This window comes from Trachypithecus francoisi, unplaced genomic scaffold, assembly GCF_009764315.1.
Source record: "Trachypithecus francoisi isolate TF-2019V2 unplaced genomic scaffold, Tfra_2.0 Lachesis_group5, whole genome shotgun sequence".
NCBI classification, from domain to species: Eukaryota; Metazoa; Chordata; class Mammalia; order Primates; family Cercopithecidae; genus Trachypithecus; species Trachypithecus francoisi.
Window position 1 is genome coordinate 6,351,706 of NW_022681470.1, and position 26,011 is coordinate 6,377,716.

A 26,011-nucleotide genomic window follows, 5' to 3' on the forward strand; every position below is an offset into this window, starting at 1 on the left:
TCCATCAGGTGATACTTAAGGAGCAGCTTTCTCTGCCATTGGTATTTAGTGTCTCTGTGGCTTTGATGCATTTTGAAGATGCCCTCAGCCCAGGTTTATGATCAATGGGATCCTATTGCCCTGCTGCTCATGGTACACTTGGCTGCACTTTATAGGATGGTTCTCCCCAAAGAATCTTGCAAGTTCAAACCACACTGGGCTGGCTGATGGAAAATCTTCAAGATATTTCCTCCTATAAGATTGCTGGGAACATTTCTACCCCATCAGATTGTCAGTCTGGTTCCCAATAGGATATCCCTAAAACGTGTTATTATTGTGGCTGTTTTTTAAGACAATATTGGTTGTGTCACAGGTAGTGACTATCTGGGGCTGGTAGCATGGGAGGGAATAAGAATGTACCAAGACCGTTGTAGGTAAAGAAAGGCAGATTTATTAGAGAAAGTAGGAAAGTATGTTGCGAGAAGCAGGAGGCAGGCCAGCAAGAGAGGAGCTGACCATAATGAGAGGAAGGGTTACTGGGGATTTTATAGGATGGTACTTGTGCTGTGTGCTGGAGAGGGCTTCATACAGCAATGATAATGCCAAAGTTACTGTGAGCTAACTTGCATTTCCCGATCAGCTGAGTGTCTGATGATAGCTGGGTACAGGAAGATTGTGAGTTATTTGCCCAGGAATGCCATGTGTCCTGGGCCATGAAGAAAGGCAAATTTGTAGCTTATCTCCTTTTTCTTTCTGTTTTCCCCTGCTGCTGCCAGCCTGACTTCTTTTTCCTCATTAGGACTCCACAGGTTATATTCATGGGGAAACAGTAAACTGTTTGTGTGAGTTTTCTCAGCCCCACACACCTATCCCTGTTCAAGCCCAATGAAATGTTCTGTATTTTGTAGCCTTTGACCAACCAGTTGCCAAGCAGCTATTGGACTGTCTCCCATTCTGGATACATAAGATGACTTCCTTCCATTAACTGAAACATTGATTTGAGACAATCACTTTGCAAGTACATTGATCCCTTTAATGGGAAATTGTTGCATAAGGTTCCCAGATTTCAAATCTTACCCTGTTTTTGAATACTGACACTTTTTTTTTTTTTTTTTTGAGACGGAGTCTCGCTCTATCTCCCAGGCTGGAGTGCAGTGGCACGATCTCGCCTCGCTGCAAACTCCGCCTCGCGGGTTCATGCCATTCTCCTGTCTCAGCCTCCCGAGTAGCTGGGACTACAGGCGCCCACCACCATGCCCGGCTAATTTTTTGTATTTTCAGTAGAGACAGGGTTTCACCGTGTTAGCCAGGATGGTCTCGATCTCCTGACCTCGTGATCTGCCCACCTCGGTCTCCCAAAGTGCTGGAATTACAGGCGTGAGCCACCGCGCCTGGCCAGATATTGACACTTTCTAAAGCATTCCCATGCCAAGTTTGAAAGAGATGTTGGTTGGATATGTATTGAAAGGAGTCAGATGCACCACAGAAACACAAACATGGTACCATAGGCTCAACAGAGTAGTACTTTGGGTGTTTTGTGGGAGTTTAGCTCTAGAAATTAACAAAAGGATTAGACAAGGATTCAGTTCATCTCAGTTGTATTTCTAGACTCAGGCCCATACTGTGAGGTTAGAATATCAATTTCTCAAACGATGTTGGAACACCTGGAGCAGCTGCTCCTCGCAAAGCACTATGGGGAGGGTATGGTAAATACGAAAAAGAAAAATACGACCAGTCTACAAGCAACAGGTGTCAATCAAGAGTACATTATGATACAGCACAAAGGTCAATGTCACCTTTATAAAATTCTAACTGAATGTTTTGCTTATGGAAGTCAGAATGGAAGTGCCTTGGAGTGTTCACACCTGATTCAAATTCATGGGGACAGCCATCAGAGAATGAGGTTGAGCATGACGGTGAACAAACTGTCAGTTACTTACTCATGAAGCCAGAATGGAAAATGCAGTTTAGATGTGTGGTCAAAGTTGTGCCTCCTATTTCCAGAATTGAACTTGCCAAAGTGGAAGGAGTCACAGCTGCAGATCTGCAGGTTGTGCATATCCCCACAGAGGGCAAGGACAAAACAATTGAAGACCCGCTGCTCTTTCTTCCCCCACCCTCCCTCCCACCCCCGAGGAACACGTTCAGGGAAACAGGCTGCTCTAAAGAAGGAGAGCCAATGCTCTGCATGCTAAATTCATTCCTTAGTCTCGCCAGGGAGGTTAATCTTCTAATCTTCCTGCCACAGGAGGAGTAAGTCAGTGAGAAGTAGAAAGAAGGAGCAAGTTATGCTTTTTAATGCTTCCAACACCGTAGAAGTACTTAATCTTTGGGCCAAAGCCCTGGGCAAAGTAGAAACCCCGGGAGAGGGAGAGGGTGGATCTCAAAGTCATGATGGAGACAAGGAAGACCAAGTTACAATGTGAATTGCGACTCAGTCATGACCCTGGATTGTATTTGGGACAGCCTTATTAACTAGTTTCATTACAAGTGAAGATAACTTTACACATCTGGTATCTTTTCATCAATAATCCTATAAAGCCTCTCTGCATTTGTTTTCCTAGCATCCAATGCTGAAAAATGGAAAACAGGTAGATGGGCAAGTTTCCTGCTTGAAATAAGAAAGAGAAGGAAGGGAAATCTGTTTGAGTCAGGCAGCAGCAGAGAATGGCAAGTGCATTTGTAATTTTCATATGCAGGGTGCAGCAGGTTACTGCATGTCCATGACTCTTTTCCTGGAGAGTGTAGGTGCGGCAGTAGGTATGGCAAAAGTGTGCACTCCAGCTCTTGTGCCTCAGCGTAACTCCTGATGTCTGGTTGGTTATAATAATATTGCTGCTGTTAATAATTACAAATGCTGTTACATTTGCAGATATTGTCCTAAGCAGATTATACATATATACATATATATTTATGTGCAGATATAAACGTCTATATATGTACCTATGTGTATATATACATATGTCTGTATACACACACACACAATAAATTGTTTAATCATCCCAACAACCCTATGAATTTTATTACTACCCCACTTTACAGAAATGCTAAGGAATTTGTCAGTTACAAACAGAAAAGATTAAGGGACTTGTCTAAAGTCAAGAAGGCTGGAGATCTGGAATTCAATCCTGAGTCCTTGCTCTAGCCACTAAGACAGATAAAACTTTCTGGATGGACAGCAATTGCACTCAGGGTTGCAGGCTAGCTCAGTGCTCATCCCGACCAGAGGAGAAGCACTGTCTTCTTTCATCATTCTGCAATGTTTCTGAAACTTCGCGGACAGGGAAGCTATGAGAACGAATGGTGCTGGGAATCTAGATGTCAGGTTTCCTTTCAAAAGGCTAGACCTGCCCTTGTTGCTCCCACTGCTGTGGCGTAAGTGTGGGAAAAGCAGTGCTGCTGGGGAGGGCATTGTCGAGGAGGAGAAGTCCAGTGAGCAATGCTCTGAATCACAGAGGAATGAATCAGAAGCAACACACAGAAGTAAAAACATTTCTCTGGGGCAAGAGGGAGATCCCTCTTTTCTGAATATTTTTACAGCGTTTCTCCACTTCAAGGTCTCTCCTCGACTCTGAAGACTAAATGTGTTTTATGAATTATAATCTACAAATGGAAACCCACTAAATTCCATCCACCTGTCCATGCCTCCCATTATTTGATGACTTGGCTGTAACGGAAAGTAGCCTGAGATTTATACTTTTTAAAATTTTCTTTTTCTAATTATTAAAAAAAAAAAAACAAAAAAAATGAAGCCTGCATCACCCAGACTTCCCCAGTCAGCTTCCCATCCAAGGGCTAACCAGGCCCGACCCTGCTTAGCTTCAGAGATCAGGCATGTTCAGCATAGTACGGCTGTAGGCAAATTTTCCATTAGGAAATATTTGTTCTACCCATTATTTCATCTTGTCCTAAATAAAAACAAGCTTAATGGGTAATATGCACATTTCTGTTAATATCCTGTGCACAAGTGGGATGGGGCGTTTATTTTACAAACCTGAAAGGGTTGCCCAGTATTTTGTCAAAAGAATGGATTCTTCGAGGGATTTGAAAAGGGAATCAAATGCAACCCACTGAAACTGGAATGACCTCAACTTCCTCACTGCTCATGAAGAAGCTCAGAAGACAGAGGGCAGGAAGGTCAGGAGGAGCCTTGATGGCATTTTGGCATAATTGTCAACTGTCTTTAAAAAGTATGATGAAATTAAAGTACTGCAAGAAATAACCAATATGCGTTTCCAATTTGTTTCATCTCATTTCACTCTCAGGCCCCATTCCTTTAAGAGGCCTCCCATTAATCTTCTCCAGTTACTCTACTCAAGGTTTTATCTATTGATTTTCCTTTGCCTAGATAAAGCCAAGAATTGTTGTGTGAATGCCTTCTAGCTAGAATTCAAAGATGCCAAGTGAATAATTGTCCTTTAGAAAGTTTTTAGATCCTTATAAAAGATGAAGCATTGATTAAAGTGAAAGGGAGGAAGAAAGGAAAGGAGGGAAGGAAGGAAGAAAGAAACAAGGAAAGGAAGAATGAAGGGACATTATTCTGTCATCTTGCTAGTCGCTTCCCCTTTCGTTGTCTCAATGTTACCAGTGGAGGGTGTCCAGGTTCTTGGTGTTTTGAACAAAGAATTGGACAAAATGCACAAACAAAGCAATGAAAGGAAAACCACAGATTTATTGAAACAAAAGTATACTCCACAAAGTGGGAGAGGGCTCAAGCAAGCAGCTCAAGAGTGCTGGTTACAGAATTTTCTGGGGTTCAAATACCCTCTCGAGGTTTCCCATTGGTTATATGTTTACACTCTACATAAATGAAGTAGTGGCCCGCAACCAATCAGCAGCTAAAGGGAAGTTACAAAGTTACACCCTACGCAAATGTCTGATTAGTTGGGGAAGGTGACCAATCAGAGGCTGAAGTCACAAAGTTAGACCCCTATTCAAATGAAGACTAGGCTGCTGACCAGTGTGATTGGTTGTGGGAGGGGGCCAGTCAGAGGTACTTTCCACTTCTCTTGTGTGATACAGAGAAAAGGTGTGGGGGGTTGGGAAGAAGGGGGTTTGGGAAGAAAGGGGGGTGGGAAGGAAAGGCAGTTGCAAAGGGAATAGCCTCTGATCCTTTTGTTACTGGGGTGTGGAGAGGTGGAGTTTTCCTTTTGATTCAAATCAGCCTTAGGTTCCCTTCCTCCTGACCCTATTCTGCTGCCTCATCAGTATCCCGAATTTTGAAATAAGGTTGAACTAACTGTTCTCTAAGATTCTAACATCCTCCCCTGTCTCTTCAATTAGTCATGTTCCTTCTGGCAGGCATTATAATTCCCATGTGGTAGACATAGAAAATAAGACATTAAGAAGTTAAGTGGTATAAACCACCCACTGTGGGAATGAAGGGGCGGGAGAGTAAGCACATTTCTGAGCAGGAGGCTGCTTTCAGCTCCCAAGATTCGATTCTTGATTTTCTATCCCCCGTAACAAAAATTTCACCTCAAGGGCAGAAACAAAATCAATTTAGAGCTCCTAGTAATTAAATTTCCTGCAGTAACTCAGAATATAAATCAGCAGCTAACTGGATGCATGTGAGTTGCTCCCAGTTGCAAATTTTTTGGTCTTTGTTGAGAAAATTAAAGAAATACTTGTTCACATTTCTATAAAATCATGGAAACAACAAACTGGGCATCTGTAAATGATAAATGGAGCTGTGCTTGAGCTAACTTGTATTAATCATTCTGAATTACAGCAAAGAACGGTGCTAATACCTCTCCTCTCTCCATTCTTATGACAACAGCATCCATCAGACACCCACGCTGGTTTCTGCATTACCAGTAAAACCCACCAAACCAACTCTGTCTCCGTTTGTGCTGCCTCTCATGACCTAGCTAAAAATGATTGCTTTTACCCCCACTTACTGCATTCTCTTTGATGACCACCTTTCGCTAATTTTGACAAGATAAGAAATAAAAGTCTGGGTGTGGTGGCTCACGCCTGTAATCACAGCACTTTGGGAGGCTGAGGTGGGCAGATCACCTGAGGTCAGGAGTTCGAGACCATCCTGGCCAAGATGGTGAACCCCCATCTCTACTAAAAATAAAAAATCAGCCAGGCGTGGTGGCGGGCTCCTGTAATCCCAGCTACTCGGGAGGCTGAGGCAGGAGAATTGCTTGAACCCAGGAGGCAAAGGTTGCAGTGAGTCGAGATTGTGCCACTGCACTCCAGCCTGGGTGACAGAGTAAGACTTCATCTCAAAACAAAAAAAGAAAGGAAAAAGAAGAATATTTTTCTGGTGTAATTACATGTTTCTCCTAATTCCTATTTTTATTTTGAAACCCAAAACACCTGGGCAGAAAGAGGAGGACAACCACATGGCAAGTAGGACCTGGCCCCCACCCACAGGGAGTGCCTAGACTTGCCAGTGCTTCACCTGGCAAATAATCCTTCCTGAAGATAAAACATTAAACTAGTTTTTGAGTATTCTTTCAGCTTTCTTGAAGACCCTTCATCTCTTTGTACCTCGGTTTTCTTATTGTGAAATGGATTCTTGTGAGGTTTAAATGCATGTAGACATATGAAGCCTTGAGAACAGTACCTGGTGCACACATCAAGCACTATAATTAATTAGCATTGCTTCTCTTGTTAGTTCTCCGTATGCGGTAGATTGATAACATCTCTTTGGATTGTATGAAACCCAAACACTCCCACCAAAGTCCCCCGTACTTCAAAATGTCATAGTGCAAGAGAGAGAATGGAACCACTGAAATAACTTGAGTTTCTTTTGTTGTTATTGTTTTTGAGGCGGAGTCTCACTCTGTTGCCAGGCTGGAGTGCAGTGGCACAATCTCAGTTCACTGCAACTTCTGCCTCCTGGGTTCAAGCGATTCTCCTGCCTCAGCCTCCTGAGTACCTGGGAATACAGGCATGCGCCACCATACCCAGCTAATTTTTTTGTATTTTTAGTAGAGATGAGATTTCACCATGTTGGCCAGGATGGTCTCCATCTCTTGATCTAGGGATCTGCCCACCTTGGCCTCCCAAAGTGCTGGGATTACAGGTGTGAGCCACCGCGCCCGGCCATAACTTGAGTTTTCAATAAAATACACTGATAACAGCTTCTTGGCAGTGGACTACAGTTGTTGAGACCTTAATTAAGCCTGTCTCTGCTCCATGGGTTCATCACTAACAATATGCCCACTTTGTAAAAAAAGAAATCGATCTCTTCCAAAGAATAATTAGCTATAAATATCCAGCTTTTTCGGGATGATTTTATTCAAACAGTTTATTCAGTCAATCATTTAACTTATTTTTGACTGCATAAATCAACTGTGTGATTGAACTAGGAAGTCAGAGCAGCCCATCAGGATGCTCTGTGGCGTGTGATCAGCCACGGAGGCAGGACAGGGCTGAGCAACCTATCACCAGGCAGAGGGCTGATCCCTGGCAAGTCCTCAGATAACTATTTAAAATTCAAAAAATAATAGATGTTTGTGAGGGTATGGAGAAAAGGGAATCCTTATACACTGTTGGTGGGAATTTAAGTTAATACGACCTCTATGAAAACAGTGTGGAGATTTCTCAAAGAGCTAAAAATAGAATTACCATTCGATGCAGCAATCCCACTACTGTGTATCTATGCAAAGCAAAAGAAGTCGTTATATCAAAAAGACAGGTGCCTTTGTATGTTTTTCACAGCACAATTCACAGTAGCAAGGATGTGGAATCAAAGTGTTCATCAACAGGCCTGGTGCAGTGGCTTATGCCTGTAATCCCAGCACTTTGGGAGGCCAAGGCGGGTGGATCACCTGAGGTCAGGAGTTTGAGACCAGCCTGGCCAACGTGGTGAAACCTCGTCTCTCTACTGAAAATACAAGGGTCAGCTACATGTGGTGGCGGGAGCCTGTAGTCACAGCTACTCAGGAGGCCGAGGCAGGAGAATCACTTGAACCTGGGAGGCAGATCTTGCAGCAGGTCAAGATCACTCCATTGCACTTCAGCCTGGGTGACAAAGTTGAGACTCCATCTCAAAAAAAAAAAAAAAAAAAAAAAAAAAAAAACCAAAAAAGGATGTTCATCAACAGATGACTGAATAAAGAAAATGTGGTATATATACACAATGGAATACTCTTTAGCCACGAAAAACAATGAAATCATGTCTTTTGTAGCAACATGGATGGAACGGGAGGCCATTATCTTAAGTGAAACAACTTAGAAATGCAAAATCAAGCACCACACGTTATTGCTTATAAGTGGAAGCTAAATAGTGTGTACACATGGACATAGAGAGTGGAATAATCGACACTGGAGATTCAGAAGAGTGAGAGCATGGAGCGGGAATGAAGGATGAGAAATTACTTAATGAGCACAATGTATACTATCCAGGTGATGATGGATACAATAAGTCTCCACTTCACCACCGAACAAAATATCCACATGACGAAACTGCCTCATACCCCTTACATTTATTTTTAAAAATTAAGAATTTGTCAGCAAATCAATCAGACCTTCAGCTTCTTTTCCCTTTGATAATCTAGACATAGAAATTCATCAGAAGCCCAGAACTCTATATTATTTTTCCCATTGCCAGCATTTTAAAATTTGTCATAAATCTGTCCTGAATTTCTTGCTCTGGGTGAAAAAGCAGCAAAACAAAAGGCAGTTTTATTCTGTTTTGTTTGTTTGTTTTCCATCGTCAACAGCAGCCTGAACTAATATGTAAAACTAGAAATGGGCTTGAGTCATTCTAGGGTAGAGAGGAAGATATTCAGAGGAAATGTAATTCTCTTTACATCTCTAGAGGGCAATGGTTGGCTTCCTCCCTTCCTCCAGATCCTAAAGCTGTAATGTAGCCACAGAATGGAAGGATGTCAGGGGGTGCAAATAAAACCTCACAGCAAGTCAGCAGCTCAGTTTATGCGACAGGGGAAATGAAACACTAAATCTTTGTTTAGAATAAAGTTATTAAAAACCAGAGAAAATCTAGACAGTGCCCAGGGAGACGGTGCCCACTTGCATCTTGATAGTGATCAATGGTTTATAAGGAGAGTCTTGGGGTAGACACATGGTGAGAATGTTCATATTCTTCCCTCCATCTGATCCTACCTAAAGGGTCAAACAGCACTCAGAATTATGGTGCCATTACAGAGCATTTTTATGTTACTTTTCCCAATTTTCCATTAGCTAATGTGGTTTGAGCCAGGCACTGAGCTAATATTTGCCTGCACCTTTTCATTTATTCTTCACTGCAATCTTATGAAATACACCAATCTTTGGATGGAGAAGGTGAAGAGCTGAAGTGCCTTGCCCGTGGTAGAGCTAGTCTGTCTCCAGAGCCTGCTGCATAGGTGATGGAGACTGTGTCCTCATTAGGCCATATTGGTTTCTCTCTAGTTCCTGTGCCCCCTGGGCAGGAAGGAGCTATCAGAGCTGGCATCCTGGTACCCCCTTCTGGGTGTCAATTTTCAAAATAAAAGTTATCCAGAATAATCATGTCCTATCATATTGAAGAGCAGGTGTCTTTCTTCAGATCGGTGGAGGCTGCAATAGTTGTTTTTGTTTGCTTGATTTTCGTCTTCAATAGCAGCCTGAACGTGCTGTGACTACTTCATTTAATATCATTCTACGCATCAGGAGAAAGTCAGCAGGGAGCATGGCAGGGGCAGCTGCTTTGATCCACAGCCACTGCCTTTGGCTTTCATTTGCCTCAGCCTCAGTAGAGAGGGCAAACGTCCACATGAAGATTAGCAGACAAATACTCCTGAGAAACAAGGTGGATAGGGAAATAGCATGCTTCTCTTTCTTTCTCTTTCTTTCTTTCTTTCCTTTCTGACAGGCTCTTGCTCTGTTGTCCAGGCTAGAGTGCAGTAGGGCAATCACTGTTCACTGCAGCCTTGAACTCCTGGGCTCAAGAGATCCTCCCACCTCGGTCTCCCAAGCAGCTGGGATTACAGTTTTGTGCCTCCACATCAAGCTTTTTTTTTTTTTTTTTTTTTTGTAGAGATAGGCTCTCGCTCTGTTGCCCAGACTGTTTTTGAACAAACAATCCTCCCATGTCCGACTTTAAACAGCATATTCTCATCCAAGCTTTGAACAGTTTTCCAAGCATTAATGTTTGCCATGTGCAAGCAAATGACCTGAAAACACCGCAGGTCTGATGTGGAGACACCAAAGGAAATCAAAGAGATCTGAACATAGTAAAAGTGAATTATGGCCACTGAATTTGCCTTTTGGACTCAAAAGTCAAATGATTCCCTTGATATCTACTTTGATGGGGGCCTATCTCTGGCTCTACTAGGCTTGAATAGCATTGATTTAGTTATATTTATTATTTATTTATTTATTTAATTAATTTATTTATATTCCATAAGTCTTTGAGCAACACTGGTGGTATTTGATTACACAAGTTCTTTAGTGGTGATTTGTGAGATTTTGGTGCACTCATCACCCACGCAGTGTACACTGAACCCAATTTGTAACCTTTGGTCCCTCACCCCCTTCCCTTCCCCCATTTCTCGCTAGTCCCCAAAATCTGTTGTATCATTCTTATGCCTTTGCATCCTCATAGTTTGGCTCCCACTTATGAGTGAGAACATATGATGTTTGGTTTTCCACTTCTGAGTTGCTTCCATTAGAATAATAGGCCCCAATCCCATCCAGGTTGCTGCGAATGCCATTAGTTCATTCCTTTTTATGGCTGAGTAGTATTCCAACATATGCATATATACCACAGTTTCTTTATCCACTCATTGATTGATGGGCATTTGGGTTGACTCCACATTTTTGCAGTTGCAAACAGTGTTGCTATAAACATGCATGTGCAAGAATCTTTTTCGTATAATGATTTCTTTTCCTCTGGGTAGATACCAGTAGAGGGATTGCTGAATCCAGTGGTAGTTCTACTTCAGTTCTTTAAGGAATCTCCAGTTTTCCGTAGTAGTTGTACTAGTTTACATTCCCACCAGCAGTGTAGAAGGGTTCCCTGTTCACCACATCCACACCAACATCTATTATTTTTTGATTTTTTGATTATGGCCATTCTTGCAGGAGTAAGGTAGTATCACATTGTGGTTTTGGTTTGCATTTCCCTGATCATTAGTGATGTTGAGCATTCCTTCATATGTTTGTTGGCCATTTGCATACATACCTTCTTTTGAGAATTGTCTATCCATGTTCTTAGCCTACTTTTTTATGGGGTTGTTTTCTTCTTGCTAATTTGAGTTCATTGTAGATTCTTGATATTAGTCCATTGTCGGATGTATAGATTGTGAAGATTTTCCCCGACTCTGTGAGTTGTCTGTTTATTCTTGTGACTGTTCCTTTTGCCGTGCAAAGGCTCTTTAGTTTAATTAACTCCCAGCTATTTATTTTTGTTTTTATTGCATTTGCTTTTGGGTTCTTGGTCATGAAATCCTTGCCTAAGTCAATGTCTGGAAGGGGTTTTCCAATGTTATGTTCTAGAATCTTTATGGTTTCAGGTCTTAGATTTAAGTCCTTGATCCACCTTCAGTTGATTTTTGTACAAGGTGAGAGATGAGGATCCAGTTTCATTTTCCTAGAGAGTCTTGCCAATTATCCCAGCACCATTTGTTGAATAGGGTGTCCTTTCCCCACTTTATGTTTTTGTTTGCTTTGTCAAAGATCAGTTGGCTGTAGATATTTGGGCTTATTTCTGGGTTCTCTATTCTATTCCATTGGTCTATGTGCCTATTTTTATACCAGTAACATGCTGTTTTGGTGACTATGGCCTTATAGTATAGTTTGAAATCAGATAATGTGATGCCTCCAGATTTGTTCTTTTTGCTTAGTCTTGCTTTGGCTATGCAGGCTGTTTTTGGTTCCATATGAATTTTATAATTGTTTTTCCTAGTTCTGTGAAGAAGGATGGTGGTATTTTGATGGGAATTGCATTGAATCTGTAGATTACTTTTGGCAGTATGGTCATTTTCACGATATTGATTCTATCCATCCATGAGCATGGGATGTGTTTCCATTTGTTTGTGTCATCTATTCTTTCAGCAGTGTTTTGTAGAGGTCTTTCACCTCCTTGGTTAGCCTCGGTGCCTTTGCACATGCCTGATATGTCCTACCTGCTCTACCTCCTTTCACTTAACCGTGAATAGTCCTTAATGTGTCTGTACATTTCATTCTAGGAGTCTATATTAAAGGCGCACAAAGGTATATGAGGATGCTCATTGTTTTATTTTTTGCATTAGGGAAAGTATAGGAATTAAGTCCATCAGTGGGTTAAACAACTTGTGTCCATCTATCCTGTGGTTACCGGGGAGCTGGAAAAGGATGACAGATCTGTACAGAGGAACATGGAAAGATTTCCAGGGCATGTTGTACTGGGGAGTCCTCAGAGCAGAGAGAGACAGGTTCATACATGGTAGATGACCTCTCCTATCATCCTGAGTAAAGAGTCTTGGCGAGGGGCTTAAGGAAGGGATAAAAAGGGAGTTTACTATCAGTGGACCCCAGGACTTGAGAGAGCCAAGGTTTCCCTAATAACCCCTCACTGGGTGATCAAGTCATAGAAAGCATGTATTTTTGTGTGCTGTTCTTTAATGACCAAAATTTCACATTGTATAGTTTCATTGACTAAATTAAAAATCATCTGTAATTTTTGCAAAGGGATACTGGACTCAACTGAAGCCAGTATAGCTGTGTTCCTGAGTGTATTTGATTAGGGGTCAGAAAACCTGCATTCAATTCTTAACTTACCACTCAATTCTTAATTTACCACTGACTAAATCTCTAACTTGGGGCTAATATTTTTATTTATTTGTGTGAGCTTTACTTTCCTCATCCATCCCTTGAGAGAGGTGGACAAAATGATCTCTGTAGTCTTTTAAGATTCTATTGGTCTATTACTCTTAAGGCTTTGGAATGTTAATAAGAATAATAATTACTAACATACTGCTAGTGATTACCATGTGATAGACACTGTTCTTAGCTTCTTATATGTATTAACCACTTTAATTCTCATAACAACATATGAAATAAATACTATTATCTCTATTTTATGGAAGAAGAAGCTGAGGCCCAGAAATTAAGTATGTTATTCAAAGTCGCACAGCTAGAAAGTTGTGGAGCTATTAACAGAACCTAAATCCAGGCAGTCTGACTCCAGAATCCATGATTCCAGCCATTCTGTTATGTTGCAATTAAAATTGACCTTTTTCTTGCCACCTGATTTAATGATTCATACAAAACAAAATAGTGTTAAGGAAACAAATCTGAAGAGCTGATATGAAAAGTATAGATGAATATAAGAAAATTATCTGCAAGAGACCTAATACAAAAAAACCAGCAAAATTTTACTTAAATATTTAGCATTTTTATAACATATCACCTCTATGTACCATAATGTAACTATATCTACTTACTCCAAATGCAAGAAAAGAGATGTCACAACTACCTCATTCTTATGCATTCATTTTTTTCTGAAAATAACAGCGTAAGACACATGTGGCATTGATGCTTTCAATTTTAATTTCACAGATGAAAGAACTTGGTGTCATCTTCTACAACTGCAGCTGCCTGGTCCTAGACTTACAAAGGATATTTGCTCTATATAGTTCGTTAAAATTCAAAAACAGAGTGCCTCAAACCTGGTCCAAAAGACTCTATGGAGTCTATGACAATGAAAAGAAATTGCAACTTCAGTTGAATGAAACCAAATCTCAAGCATTTGTATCGGTGAGTTGTTTTACCTTTCTCTTCCCCTTCTCCTTCTTCCTCCGAAGGCTCTTTATTAAGTTGGAATGTTTAAGTGTGATCTTGTATTGGGCAAAAATGAATTACAGTGGTTCTGTCCCATAACGTGAAGAGTTAAAATGTGTCTACCCTTATGCACAATCGTACCCTCAAACATAATAAATCTTGATAATCATTCCTTGTGTCAGATACCTTGAGTTATCTGATTTGATTCCTTCAATCGCCCTGTAAGCTAGGTATGGGGTTGTGACCATTTTGTAAATGAAGGTATTGACCGTACCTACTAGCAAAAAAACCCTCAGATGGGACATGCCAAGAGAGGTGCCAGTACCCAGCTCTTCCGATACCAGAGCCTATTAGCCTATTTTCAATGCCCTACATTGATTTTTCAGACTTGTTTTTAGCAGAACCCTTTGATGAGACAAATCTGAGGGAATCTCAGTGTATAGATCAGACAAAAGCAGAGATGCTGTACCTGGTTAGGGCAAGCGGGCAAGAGGCCCACACAACAGGACAGTGCTCCCTGAACAGCTTCGGGCCTCTGACTCTGCTAAGAACCATTAGCCACACCCTCTACCCACCCTCTACCCACCCTCACCTTCCCAGTCCACCACCCAGCTGGGCACATGCCACAGCTATCCAGAGATGTTACTGGAAAGGGGCAACATAAATATCTGGGCCTACAGTCCTAGTCCTCAAACTGTAGTACAGTAGATCCTTCAATAATATTGTTTTGTTCAATGCCCATTCATTATCATGTTGATAAGGAAAAAAAAACAATTGATTTCTGGCTGGGGCCACTGGGTGTGTGGAGTTTGCACATTCTCCACCTGTCTGTGTTGGTTTTTGCCGGGTACTCCTGTTTCCTCCCACATCTCCAAACTGTGCAAGTGAAACGAACTGGCAGATCTGTGTGGTCCCAGTGTGAGCGAGTGTGAGTGCCCTGGGGTGGGATGTCATCCTGTCCATGGGGCTCCCGGCTGCGAGGGGCTCTGGCCACCCATGACCCTGAACTGGAGTAAGAGGGTAAATAATTATTTTACTTGTTTTTATTAGTCTTTCTTAAATGTATGTATAGCTCACATTTGTTTCAATGTTTAATATTCAAAGTGTTTTGGTCTTTAGAATTTTGATGCTGTTTTTGTGACCAGAAATCAGCCATAGCAACTTAACTCTCATTTATATCAATTAGCCTATGGTCAAATTGTTTTCATCATACATCAATTCACTTAAAGTCTTAGTATTCAAGAACCTGTTGACGTCATTAATTGAGGACTTACTGTACTTAAAAATTGGCTAGGGGCTGGGCACGGTGGCTCACGCCTGTAATCCCAGCACTTTGGGAGGCCAAGGTGGGTGGATTACAAGGTCAGGAGATCGAGACCATCCTGGCGAACATGGTGAAACCCCGACTCTACTAAAAATACAAAAAAGAATTAGCCGGGCGTGGTGGTGGGCGCCTGTAGTCCCAGCTACCTGGGAGGCTGAGGCAGGAGAATGGCATGAACCCAAGAGGCAGAGCTTGCAGTGAGCCGAGATCGCACCGCTGCACTCCAGCCTAGGCGACAGAGGGAGACTCCGTCTCAAAAAAAAAAAAAAAATTGTCTAGGAAGCCTGTTTACAGTACAGATTTACAGTGTCCCTTGTCCCCACCCAGGATCTTATCCACTGGGATCTGAGATGAGATCTTAGAATTTTTATTTGAAGCAAGCTTCTGAAATTCTCCTGATGTTCACATCAACTTCTCTAAGTAATGCTCCCAATTTAATATGGCTATTTCGACCTTGGTTGATATCAGTGCTGTTAGGCCAACAACTTGTATGTCACTAAACAGCATTTTATTGAAGATAAATTAAAGTGAATTTTATCCTTTTTGCCTGTTCAAATGAAAGCCCCAGCAGAAAATTTAGAAGTGTAACAATAGAAAGAAAAGACAAAGTTCAAGTTGTCTTAAATAACAAATTCGCATAAATGTGAAGAGCAGAAAATAGACTATGAAGGATGTTGATCAGCTAGAGCTAAAATAACTTTTTTGTGTGGAGGAGGTCAAGAATGGAGTGGCAAGTAGCATATTATAGGGCATTTTACTAACAAAATATAAATTATATAGACATTTTCAATTCATCTCAAGATGACCCTATAATACCAGGAGGCCAAGAAGAATTCCCAATGTGCAACAGAAAATTTGTCAAGGAACCTTTAATCCAGAGGGTCGCAGAGTGACATTACATGCCAAGCATGGATCACTTGATCAGGTCCAGCAGAAAAACAAATTGGAAATGGCAAAAAACAGATGAATTAATGAACAAATTTTGAATAATCACTGGATTTTGAATTTACAGTTTCAACCTTGGAGATAAGTGAATATGGTTGTTGCATACATTTACAGACTAACCCTTAAACAAGGAGAGTCAGTTTTTGTTGATTCTGAAGTTAACGTATTTCCCAGAGAGAGTGGTTTCGGGCCTTTAGTAAAATATACTACAATTCGATACTTTTGTTATTTTCTAGGGCTAATTCGTAAGTGGCTTTTTCTTAAAGAGTTCACCACAAAATGAGTTGTGAGACATTTCTTTGGGTAGTTTTTAAAACTATATAATAGCTTTTCTTTTTTTTATTATTATACTTTAAGTTCTAGGGTACATGTGCACAACATGCAGGTTTGTTACATATGTATACATGTGCCATGCTGGTGCGCTGCACCCATTAACTCATCATTTACATTAGGTATATCTCCTAATGCTATCCCTCCCCCATCTCCCCACCCCATGACAGGCCCTGGTGTGTGGGTGAGTGATGTTCCCCTTCCTGTGTCCAAGTGTTCTCATTGTTCAATTCCCACCTATGAGTGAGAACATGCGGTGTTTGGTTTTCTGTCCTTGCGATAGTTTGCTCAGAATGATAGTTTCCAGCTTCATCCATGTCCCTACAAAGGACATGAACTCCTCCTTTTTCGTGGCTGCATAGTATTCCGTGGTGTATATGTGCCACAATTTTCTTAATCCAGTCTGTCATTGATGGGCATTTGGGTTGGTTCCAAGTCTTTGCTATTGTGAACAGTGCCGCAATAAACATACGTGTGCATGTGTCTTTATAGCAGCATGATTTATAACCCTTTGGGTATATCCCCAGTAATGGGATGGCTGGGTCAAATGGTATTTCTAGTTTACTTTCTATTTTTAATTTCCTGTTTTATTTTCTATTTTTTAATAATATCAAGCCTGCCTTTGAGTTTCAATTCAACAGATATTGACTGAACACCATTTCTGGAGAGGTATAAGATCTTACAGGTATAAAAACAGTCAGAAAACCCTGCAATTGGAATTGGTATCATTCAGATAGAGTTCCTGGAACTCCCTTCTATTATAACATTTATCACATTCTTAGAACTGTTGATTTATAATCATCTTTCCCACCATTTTATTAGACTCTGAAGATCATCTCCTATTAATATATTCTCTTCATCACTGGCATTCCCAGCACTTCACTTGGTGCTGGCTAAAAGCAGCAATAAATGTTGGGTAGGTTTTATTAGTAGTAATATTAATAGAAAGCTCCAGAATGCATACAGTTTTCTCAGTAATCTATGCCAGACAAATGCCAAGACAAATTTAATTCAATATATTTGTTGTATCTTAAAATAGTATATGTTTATAAGCTGATTGTCTCAAGACTAAATTGAACACATACTTAAACAGTATTTGAAGACCTTTGTAACCATTCTCAAAGTTAGATTTTAGATAATTGATAACTTAGCATAATTAGATATAAATTTTAACTTATGATGTAAATATAGATTATTTCCAATTTTTTCCCAGAACACAAATAGGCACTTAGATTTAACTGTGTGATTTCTAGTAACTTGAGCCAGATAATTCTAATTTTCTTGCATTTCCCATTGAAATTGGAGGATGAGAACAATAGTTGGCTGTTTCTGTCTCGTAGACTTCTTTTTGGAGTCTTTAAGCTTAAGCAATTGCTTTCCAAGATAAAAGATTTGTTCCACGTCTGTTTTTATTGACCTAGATGTTAGACAGATTTCACTTCTTGTTTACTGTTCAGTTAATTCACCTATCAGTCATGTGTACTGAGATATATTTAGTGAGTGAGGGCTGGCATTAAATAGAACTTGATGCTGTTATGGAAAAATACCACCTCACATTCCTCTTTAGAACCTTCTGTGTATATTGTTAATTGATTTAACAGCATTACAGAGATGTAATTTACACACCATAAAATTTACCCTTTTAAAGTATACAATTCAGGCCGGGCATGGTGGCTCACACCTGTAATCCCTGCACTTTGAGAGGCCAAGGCTGGCTGATCACTTGAGCTGCTGACCTCAAGACCAACCTTGCTAACATGGTGAAACCCCATCTCTACTAAACATACAAAAAAATAAAAAAATAAAAGTAATAAAAATTTAAAAATAAAAATAATTAAAATTAAAAAATGAAGTATACAATTTAGTGGAGTTGAGTATAGTCACAGTTTTGCAACCATTTCTACAATCTAATTTTAGAACTTTTTTTCACCACAAAGAAAAAACCCCATACTGATTAGCAGTCACTATTTTCCCTTCTGTCAGTCCCTGGCACCCACCAATCTACTTTTTCTTTATGGATCTGCCATTCTTCTGGATGTTTTATATAAATAGAATCATACACTGTATAGTTTTTTTGTGACTGCTTCTTTCACCTAACATAATGCTTTCAAGGTTTATCCATATTGTAGCATGGACCAATACTGCCTTTATTCCTTTTTATGGCTAAATAATTCTATTGTATGGATGTGCCACACTTTGTTTACCCACCTATCAACTGATGGGCATTTGCATTACTACTATTTCTTGGCTTTTGTAAATAGTGCTGCTATAAATATTCATGTACAGGTTTTTATGTGAATAGCTGTTTGTAATTCGAGTTTGTATATAGGAGTGGATTTACTGGATAATGTGGTAACTCTGTGTTGAACATTTTGAGAAACTACCAAACTGTTTGCCAAATTGGTGGCACCATTTTATAATCCCACCAGCAACATATGAGAGTTTTGATTTCTCTACATCCTTGGCAACACTTGTTATTTTCTGTCTTATTTTAGCTCTGCTAGAGGGTATAAAATGTAATCTTATTTTTGTTTTGATTTAAATCTTTTAACATGCTTATTGGCCATTTGTATCTCTTCTTTGGAGAAGAGATACAAATATCTATCAAATATGAAATATTTTGCCCATTTAAATTAGGTTATTTAAAAATTTGTGTTATCAGAGTTCTTTATACAGTCTGTATACAAGTCCCTTAAGCAGAAATATGATTTTTTATAGAGAGAAGGTCTCACTATGTTATTGGGGTTGGCCTAAAATTCCTGGATTCAGGTATCTGGTTTAAATATACGATTTGCCAATATTTTATTTCTTTCATTCCATGGGTTGTCTTTTCATATTTAATTATATTTGAACATATATATTCTACAAATAGAGTATATACTTTTTCAAAACCATGAAGCTGTTAATAAAACAATTAAAAACCTGCCAAGGTCTGTACAAGGTGATTATATAATGAGTATGCAAAATAAGTTATATTCATATGGCACCTGTTGATCTAAGAGACAAACCCAGATTAAACTAGAAGTCAGGTCCCTCAAGAGCTCTTGACTGGTAAAAGATTGCCACAGAGCTGGAATATTGAAGAGGATCTGTATTTTCCCTCTCCTTCTACTTTACTATAGAACAAAAAAGTGCACAGCACAAGGCTCAGAAAATTAATTCAGGAGTGACGAGAGGGAAACTTAGCCCTCTCTTTAATGAAACAGTTGGAACTAGTTAACTTCCTCTGCCAGCTCATTCTTTTGTGTTATTGTTTATTCATTTCTATTCTGGGCAAACATTTTAAAGCCACTAGTCTATCCAGGTACTATTGTTAAAGGTAGAAGACTCTAGAACACATAGCCGAGTACCACACAGCCCGCAGGTGCATGGCGACTGATACAAATAATCATGCATTTCCTTCACAAACACATGGAGCTGGAGCACCTGCCATTGTGTCAGGCAGTGGGAACACAGGAAGCCATAGGGCAGGTAAGTGCTTATAAAGATCTGTTGACGCAGGTTTGGAAATACCCAGATTGAAGCAACAGACTCCCACAGACAAACCTCCAACGTTTATGCATTTATGAAGCACTTTCACATTTGTTCCACAAGTATGTATTGAGCATGTAATACGTGCATGGCACAAGATGCCAGAGATACACAACCAGGCAGCTCACAGCAAGTGGCTAGACACATAGACAGATGAATGCAATTCCATGTCACATGCACTAGAATGAAGCTCCACAAAGCAGGGATCTTATCTTGGTCACTGATATATGTCCCTTTCCTAGACCAGAGCCTGGGAATATTTGCTGATTGGATGAAAGCTCGCACAGAAGAGAGGCATGGAACCCAGCCAGCGAACAGGCCATTCATCTATTTGAGTTGCAAGGCAAACCAGTATGAAATGTGTGTTATTGTCATTAACCCCATTAGGAAACAGAGGCTCAAAAAGTGTAAGGGACACACCAAGATGCCCCAGGTTCTAAGTGCTGGAGTCTGGCCCGTATCACCAAAGCCCATGCTCTTTCCTCTAAATTATGGCCACAGTGTCCACACTTGTAAGATAATAGCAAGTGTAAAAAGACCACAAACAACTCTGCCTACATTTCTTCCTCCCCAAAACCAAAATCTGGTTTTGGAATAAGCAGTGAAATTCAGGGAGTTCCTAACTGAAACACAAATGTGAGCGTTTGGACACATTTCAGAGTTAGCCTAAGCGCCCATCTGGAGCAAAGACCTTCAGCTTCTCCACATTAACCAAAGAACATTTAAAGCAGAGCCAACAGGCTAAGGGAATTAAATAATTTGAATATTTTTAATGGCACAGGAAAATGTGTAACATACAATCCCTAAAATCCACTGAACTGTACACTTAAAAATGGTAAAAAAGAAAAAGCAAAAGAAATAAATAATATGGGAGTACAGGGTTAGGAAAAGCAACCTTTGGAGATTTAAAAACAACTTCATTGTTGGGTGTGGTGGCTCATGCCTGTAATCCCAGCACTTGTGGGAGGCTCAGGCAGGTGGATCATGAGGTCAGGTAGTCAAGACCAGCATGGCCAAGATGGTGAAACCCCATCTCTACTAAAATGTGAAAATTAACCAGGTGTAGTGGCGGGCGCCTATAATCCCAGCTACTAGGGAGGCTGAGGCAATAGAATTGCTTGAACCCAGGAGGTGGAGGTTGCAGTGAGCTGAGATCGTGCCACTGCAGTCCAGCCTTGCTCCAACAGAGCAAGACTCCATTAAAAAAAAAAAAATTAATGGAGGAGATCACATTTGAGCTGGAATTTAGAGAACAGAATTAGTGTAGGACTTTGATAGACAAAAATAAAGACACATCAGCCAGAGAAGCCGGCATGAGCAGAGATGCCCGGAGTCAGACATGATGAGGGCACAGCTGTGGACTGGTAATTACTTGCATTTGGGGTCACAGACAGGAGGGGAGTTGGCAAATGAAGGAGACAGAGACACAGGACCATGGATATACCCCTCCCACTGAGTAGAAGCTGGATTCTGAGAAACCAGGAGTCAGTTCATCCTGGGAGTGATGTATATTTGTTTTTAAACATCCCAGAGATAAGCCAGTTAGTTAGAAAGATGTTAGAACATCCCTGCAAGCAGCACTAGTGGCCGAGTGAGGGAAACTTAGTGAGTGATCAAGAGTAAGAGGAGGGACAGACCCAGGAAACCCTGCAGAGGCACACACTTTCTGTCTTGGTGACAGATGGAGTATCTGTGTATCTGTGTGCTGATGACAGAGGAGTGTAGGACTACCTTTAAAAAACAGAATTGAAGTTCATCCTCATTCCAAAAGAAAAAAATAAATGATCAAAAACTCAACCTGTAAAGAAAAGATGGTACATATACACCATGGAATACTACGCAACCATAAACAAGAATAAAATCATGTCTTTTGCAGCAACATGGGTGCAGCTAGGGGCCATTATTCTAAGCAAATCAATGCAGGAACAGAAAACCAAACACCATGTTCTCACTTATAAGTGGGAGTTAACATTGGGTACTCATGGACAAAGAGATGGCAGCACTAAACACTGAGGACCACTAGCACGGGGGGAATGAAGGGGACACGGATGAAAAACTGTTGAGTACTATTCTCACTACCTGGGTGATGGGATCAGTTGTGCCTCAGACCTCAGCATCATGCAGTATATATCCATGTAACAAACCTTCACCTGTACCCCCTGAATCTAAACTAAAAGTTGAAATTGTTTTTTAAAAAACCAACCCATCCTGCTCATGATCACCTGCCAAGAGGGCTTTCTGTGTGAGGAAACCTGGAAGGTGTGTGATCCTCAGCATGCGCCTTCCTTACCCCATGCCCCTCCTAAGGTGGGCATCTAGTCCAACAGCTCCATCTCACAAACCTCTAAGCTGGGGTGGGGACTCCTACTGTGCAGTGTGGGGAGTTGTTCCAGACGTAATGGGTGAGGAGGAACTCTGACCGCCCAATACTACCATTCATTCCAGGCAGTTCCAAAAATCTGTTTATTCAGCCTTTTGGTATTAAACATCCTGGCATTATTTGTGCCCCATTATAATGCCCCTGGCATTATTTATGTGATACTTGTCACAGTGTATTGCTTGTCAAAGGAAAACAGGAACTATGAGAAACATTATTTTTAGTCCTGTCCAGTGGAAAAATGAGAAAACCAAGCACATCTTTCCTTTTCTACAGCAACTGCATCTACAAACACTGTATTCTTTGTAAAATGAAAACCCCCTCAAGCAACATGAGAGAAATGCCTCAAGCAGAATTTGCCTCTTTTTTCATTTTGCTTAAATCTCTCCGAACATCCTTCTTCTCTGGCTCTCCTGCTGAATTTGGGCATCTTAGTAGCTCCCTCAGATTTTCCTGCACTGTTATCGATGACCTTTTCTCAACTATCAACACTTCTCCTAACTCACTGAAAGATTTTGGAAAAAAGAAAAAAACTCCAAGATGTTTCAGTTTGTTTTTGTTTAGATTTTGAGTTTGAAACATTGTCATGCCCACATCATCACATTTCAGGTGAAATGAAAATGCCGGGGTAAATGGCTTGCTATGTGCAGTGTGCATGCGTGTATAGTAGCACCTGAGAAAATTATAGCTATTTATGACAGAATTGTGTAAGGTTGGAGGTGGAGTGCTCCTCCAAAAAGAAGTGTGTGCACAGAAAGCAAGAATTCTCTCCTAAGTAAAAAGTAAAACAGAGGATACTACAGACTGGGAAAAGAGGGGATGGGGAAAGATTTGTTAATGGATATAGAAATAACAGCAAGATGGGAAGAATAAGTTCCATCGTTCTATCGCAGTGGTCCTCAACCTTTTTGGCACCATGGACTGGTTTCATGGAAGACGGATTTTCCATGGACCAGAGTCAGCAGGGATGCTTTTGGGATGATCGAAGGGCATTACATTTATTGTGCACTTCCTTTTTTTCTTTCTTTTTTTGAGACAGCATCTTGCTCTGTTGCCCAGGCTGGAGTGCAGTGGTGCGATCTCGGCTCACTGCAACCTCTGCCTCCCGGGTTCAAGCGATTCTCCTGCCTCAGCCTCCCGAGTAGCTGGGACTACAGGTGTCCACCAACATGCCCAGCTAATTTTTTGTATTTTTAGTAGGGACAGGGTTTCACCATGTTGGCCAGGCTGGTCTTGAACTCCTGACCTCAAGTGATCCGGCTACCTTGGGCTCCCAAAGTGCTGGGATTACAGGTTTGAGCTACCACCCCTGGCTGTGCACTTTATTTCTATTACTATTACAGTGTAATATATAATGAAATAATTATACAACTCACTACATTGTTGAATTAGTGAGAGCCCTGAGTCGTTTTTGTGCAACTAGATGGTCCTCTCTGGGGGTGATGGCAGGCAGTGACAGATCATCAGGCATTAGCATCTCATGAGGAGATCGCACAACCTAGATCCCTCACATGTGCAGTTCACAGTAGGGCTCACGCTCCTACGAGAATCTAACGCCCCCACTGGTCTGACAGGAGGTGGAGCTCAGGCAGTGATGCGAGCAAGGGAGTGGCTGTAAATACAGACAAAGCTTTGCTTGCCTGTCTTTCACCTGCTCTGCGGCCCAGCACTGGTCCCTGGCCTGGGGAATGGAGACCCTTGTTCTATAGGACCGTAGTTAACTATGACTATAGTTAACAATGATATATTAGTTTCAGATAGTTAGAAGATATTGAATGTTTCCAGTACAAATAAATGATAAAGTTTGAGATGACAGATATGCTAATTACCATCTCATCACTATACATTATATGAATCATGTCACTATGTACCCCATAAATATATACAATTATGTATCCATTAAATTTTTTAATACATAAAAATTGAAAATCAAAATGTGTCAGATAATGAAAGAATTCTCTCCAAAACAGACTTGAAACCCATCCCATCACACTTTGATCTTTATTCAACTTTGATAAGATTAAAAATATCTTTGTCTAATTTGATGAAGCAGAAATTAGGTTGGCAAAAATATAGTTACAAGTCAAGGTCCATGGGAACAAAGGAAATGAAGAAATCCCCGGCTGCCAAAAAGTAGTACACTAAAAGTTTGGCTTTTGTGTCTTCACAGAATTCTCCAAAACTCTTTTGCCCTAAAAACAGAAGTTTTGACATAGATGCCATCTACAGTGTGATAGATGATGCCAAGCAGTATGTGTACATCGCTGTCATGGACTACCTGCCTATCTCCAGCACAAGCACCAAAAGGTCAGTGAATACCCAGCCTCTGGTTAGAACCCAGTCCCTAAGACCAGGCACTAAACTGGGCACCACAGGAGAAGCCAGCCTGGAAATGGAGATGCCATTGGGTTGCCTTAGGAAGAGTACACCATCAGTGCTCTTTAGTGTACATTGGCAATTTACTCATTATGGACCTCTTCCTGAAGTGTGTCCATTTTAAAGGCTTAGGGTCTCACCCTACAGAAGTACCTCAGTACTTTACATTATGGAAATGAGAGTAACTTTTGAAAGACAATTAGGTTGCTCTCAGCTTGAAAATTATTTGAAAGGATAAAAGATAAAATATTATATGAAAAAAATTATCATTTGAAAATTATTAACAAGGATATACCTGAAAAGGGTGTATTGAAACTGAGTAGTCTTGCCAGACTTTCCTTAAAGGAAGCATTGTTGTTTTATATTCACAGCAGTCTTCATTTAATGCCAAATTCTCATAATATCTTCTCAATGTAAAGGAGAAAGAGGCCAGGTGCAGTGGCTCATGCCTGTAATCACAGCACTTTGGGAGGCCGAGGCGGGCGGATCACGAGGTCAGGAAATCGAGACCATCCTGGCTAACAGGGTGAAACCCTGTCTCTACTAGAAATACAAAAACAAAATTAGCCGGGCATGGTAGCGGGTGCCTGTAGTACCAGCTACTTGGGAGGCTGAGGTGGGAGAATGGCGTGAACCAGGGAGGTGGAGTTTGCAGTGAGTCGAGATTGCGCCACTGCACTCCAGCCTGGGCGACAGACAGAGACTCCATCTCAAAAAAAAAAAAAGAGAAACTTATATATGTTCTCAGTCAATCCATCCTTCTCTGTGAAAAGAGAACAGTTTAAAAATGCAGTGCTTTTCAATAATTCATCATTGTTCGAGCATGCAAACATGGAATAAATTCAGGGATAGAATTTATGACAAACACTTTGAAAAATCATTGCATGTATAAATGCATGGCCATGCTTAGGTATTTCCACTTTTGCTTTCTTGCTGGGAATGCAGAGGTGCTTGAATAATTAGTTTGATCCAGGAAATGTTTTCAACGTGCACATTTTTGGGAGTGTGACCGAAGGCCTTTTTAATTTGGAATATTACGGTTTCAAAATAACCATTTACTGAGGCTAAATGATTAAGTATGCCCTATATTGCTTGAATAATTTTTACATCACCAATCCTACATAATGCATAATATGTAGCTTCTTTGTGCAAATAACCATAAGATTACAGAAAGAGTCTTTCTCCAAGAAAATGATTGTTTCTTATAAGAGTTAGTAGAAAAGCACTTTTAGCTGCAAGATGCATTTATTTAAACACTTTCATTTTAAAATATTGTGCATCTTTACAAAAATTAGCTGGGTGTGGTGGCGCATGCCTGTAATCTCAGCTACTCAGGTGGCTGAGGCAGGAGAATCACTTGAACCCAGGAGGTAGAGGTTGCAGTGAGCCAAGATCACGTCACTGTACTCCAGCCTGGGCAACAGAGTGAGACTCCATCTCAGTAC

At 40.7% G+C, this 26,011-nt stretch overlaps 1 protein-coding gene across 1 annotated transcript in view; it reads left to right on the top strand.

The window, feature by feature from the left end:
- Positions 1–26,011, top strand: part of PLD5 (phospholipase D family member 5) — a 356,225-nt gene that overhangs the window by 309,818 nt on the left and 20,396 nt on the right. Inside the window, exons 6-7 of the mRNA XM_033197381.1 lie at positions 13,462–13,659; positions 24,361–24,497. Of these exons, the coding sequence (XP_033053272.1) occupies positions 13,462–13,659; positions 24,361–24,497 (335 nt within the window). The remainder of the gene's footprint in view (positions 1–13,461; positions 13,660–24,360; positions 24,498–26,011) is intronic.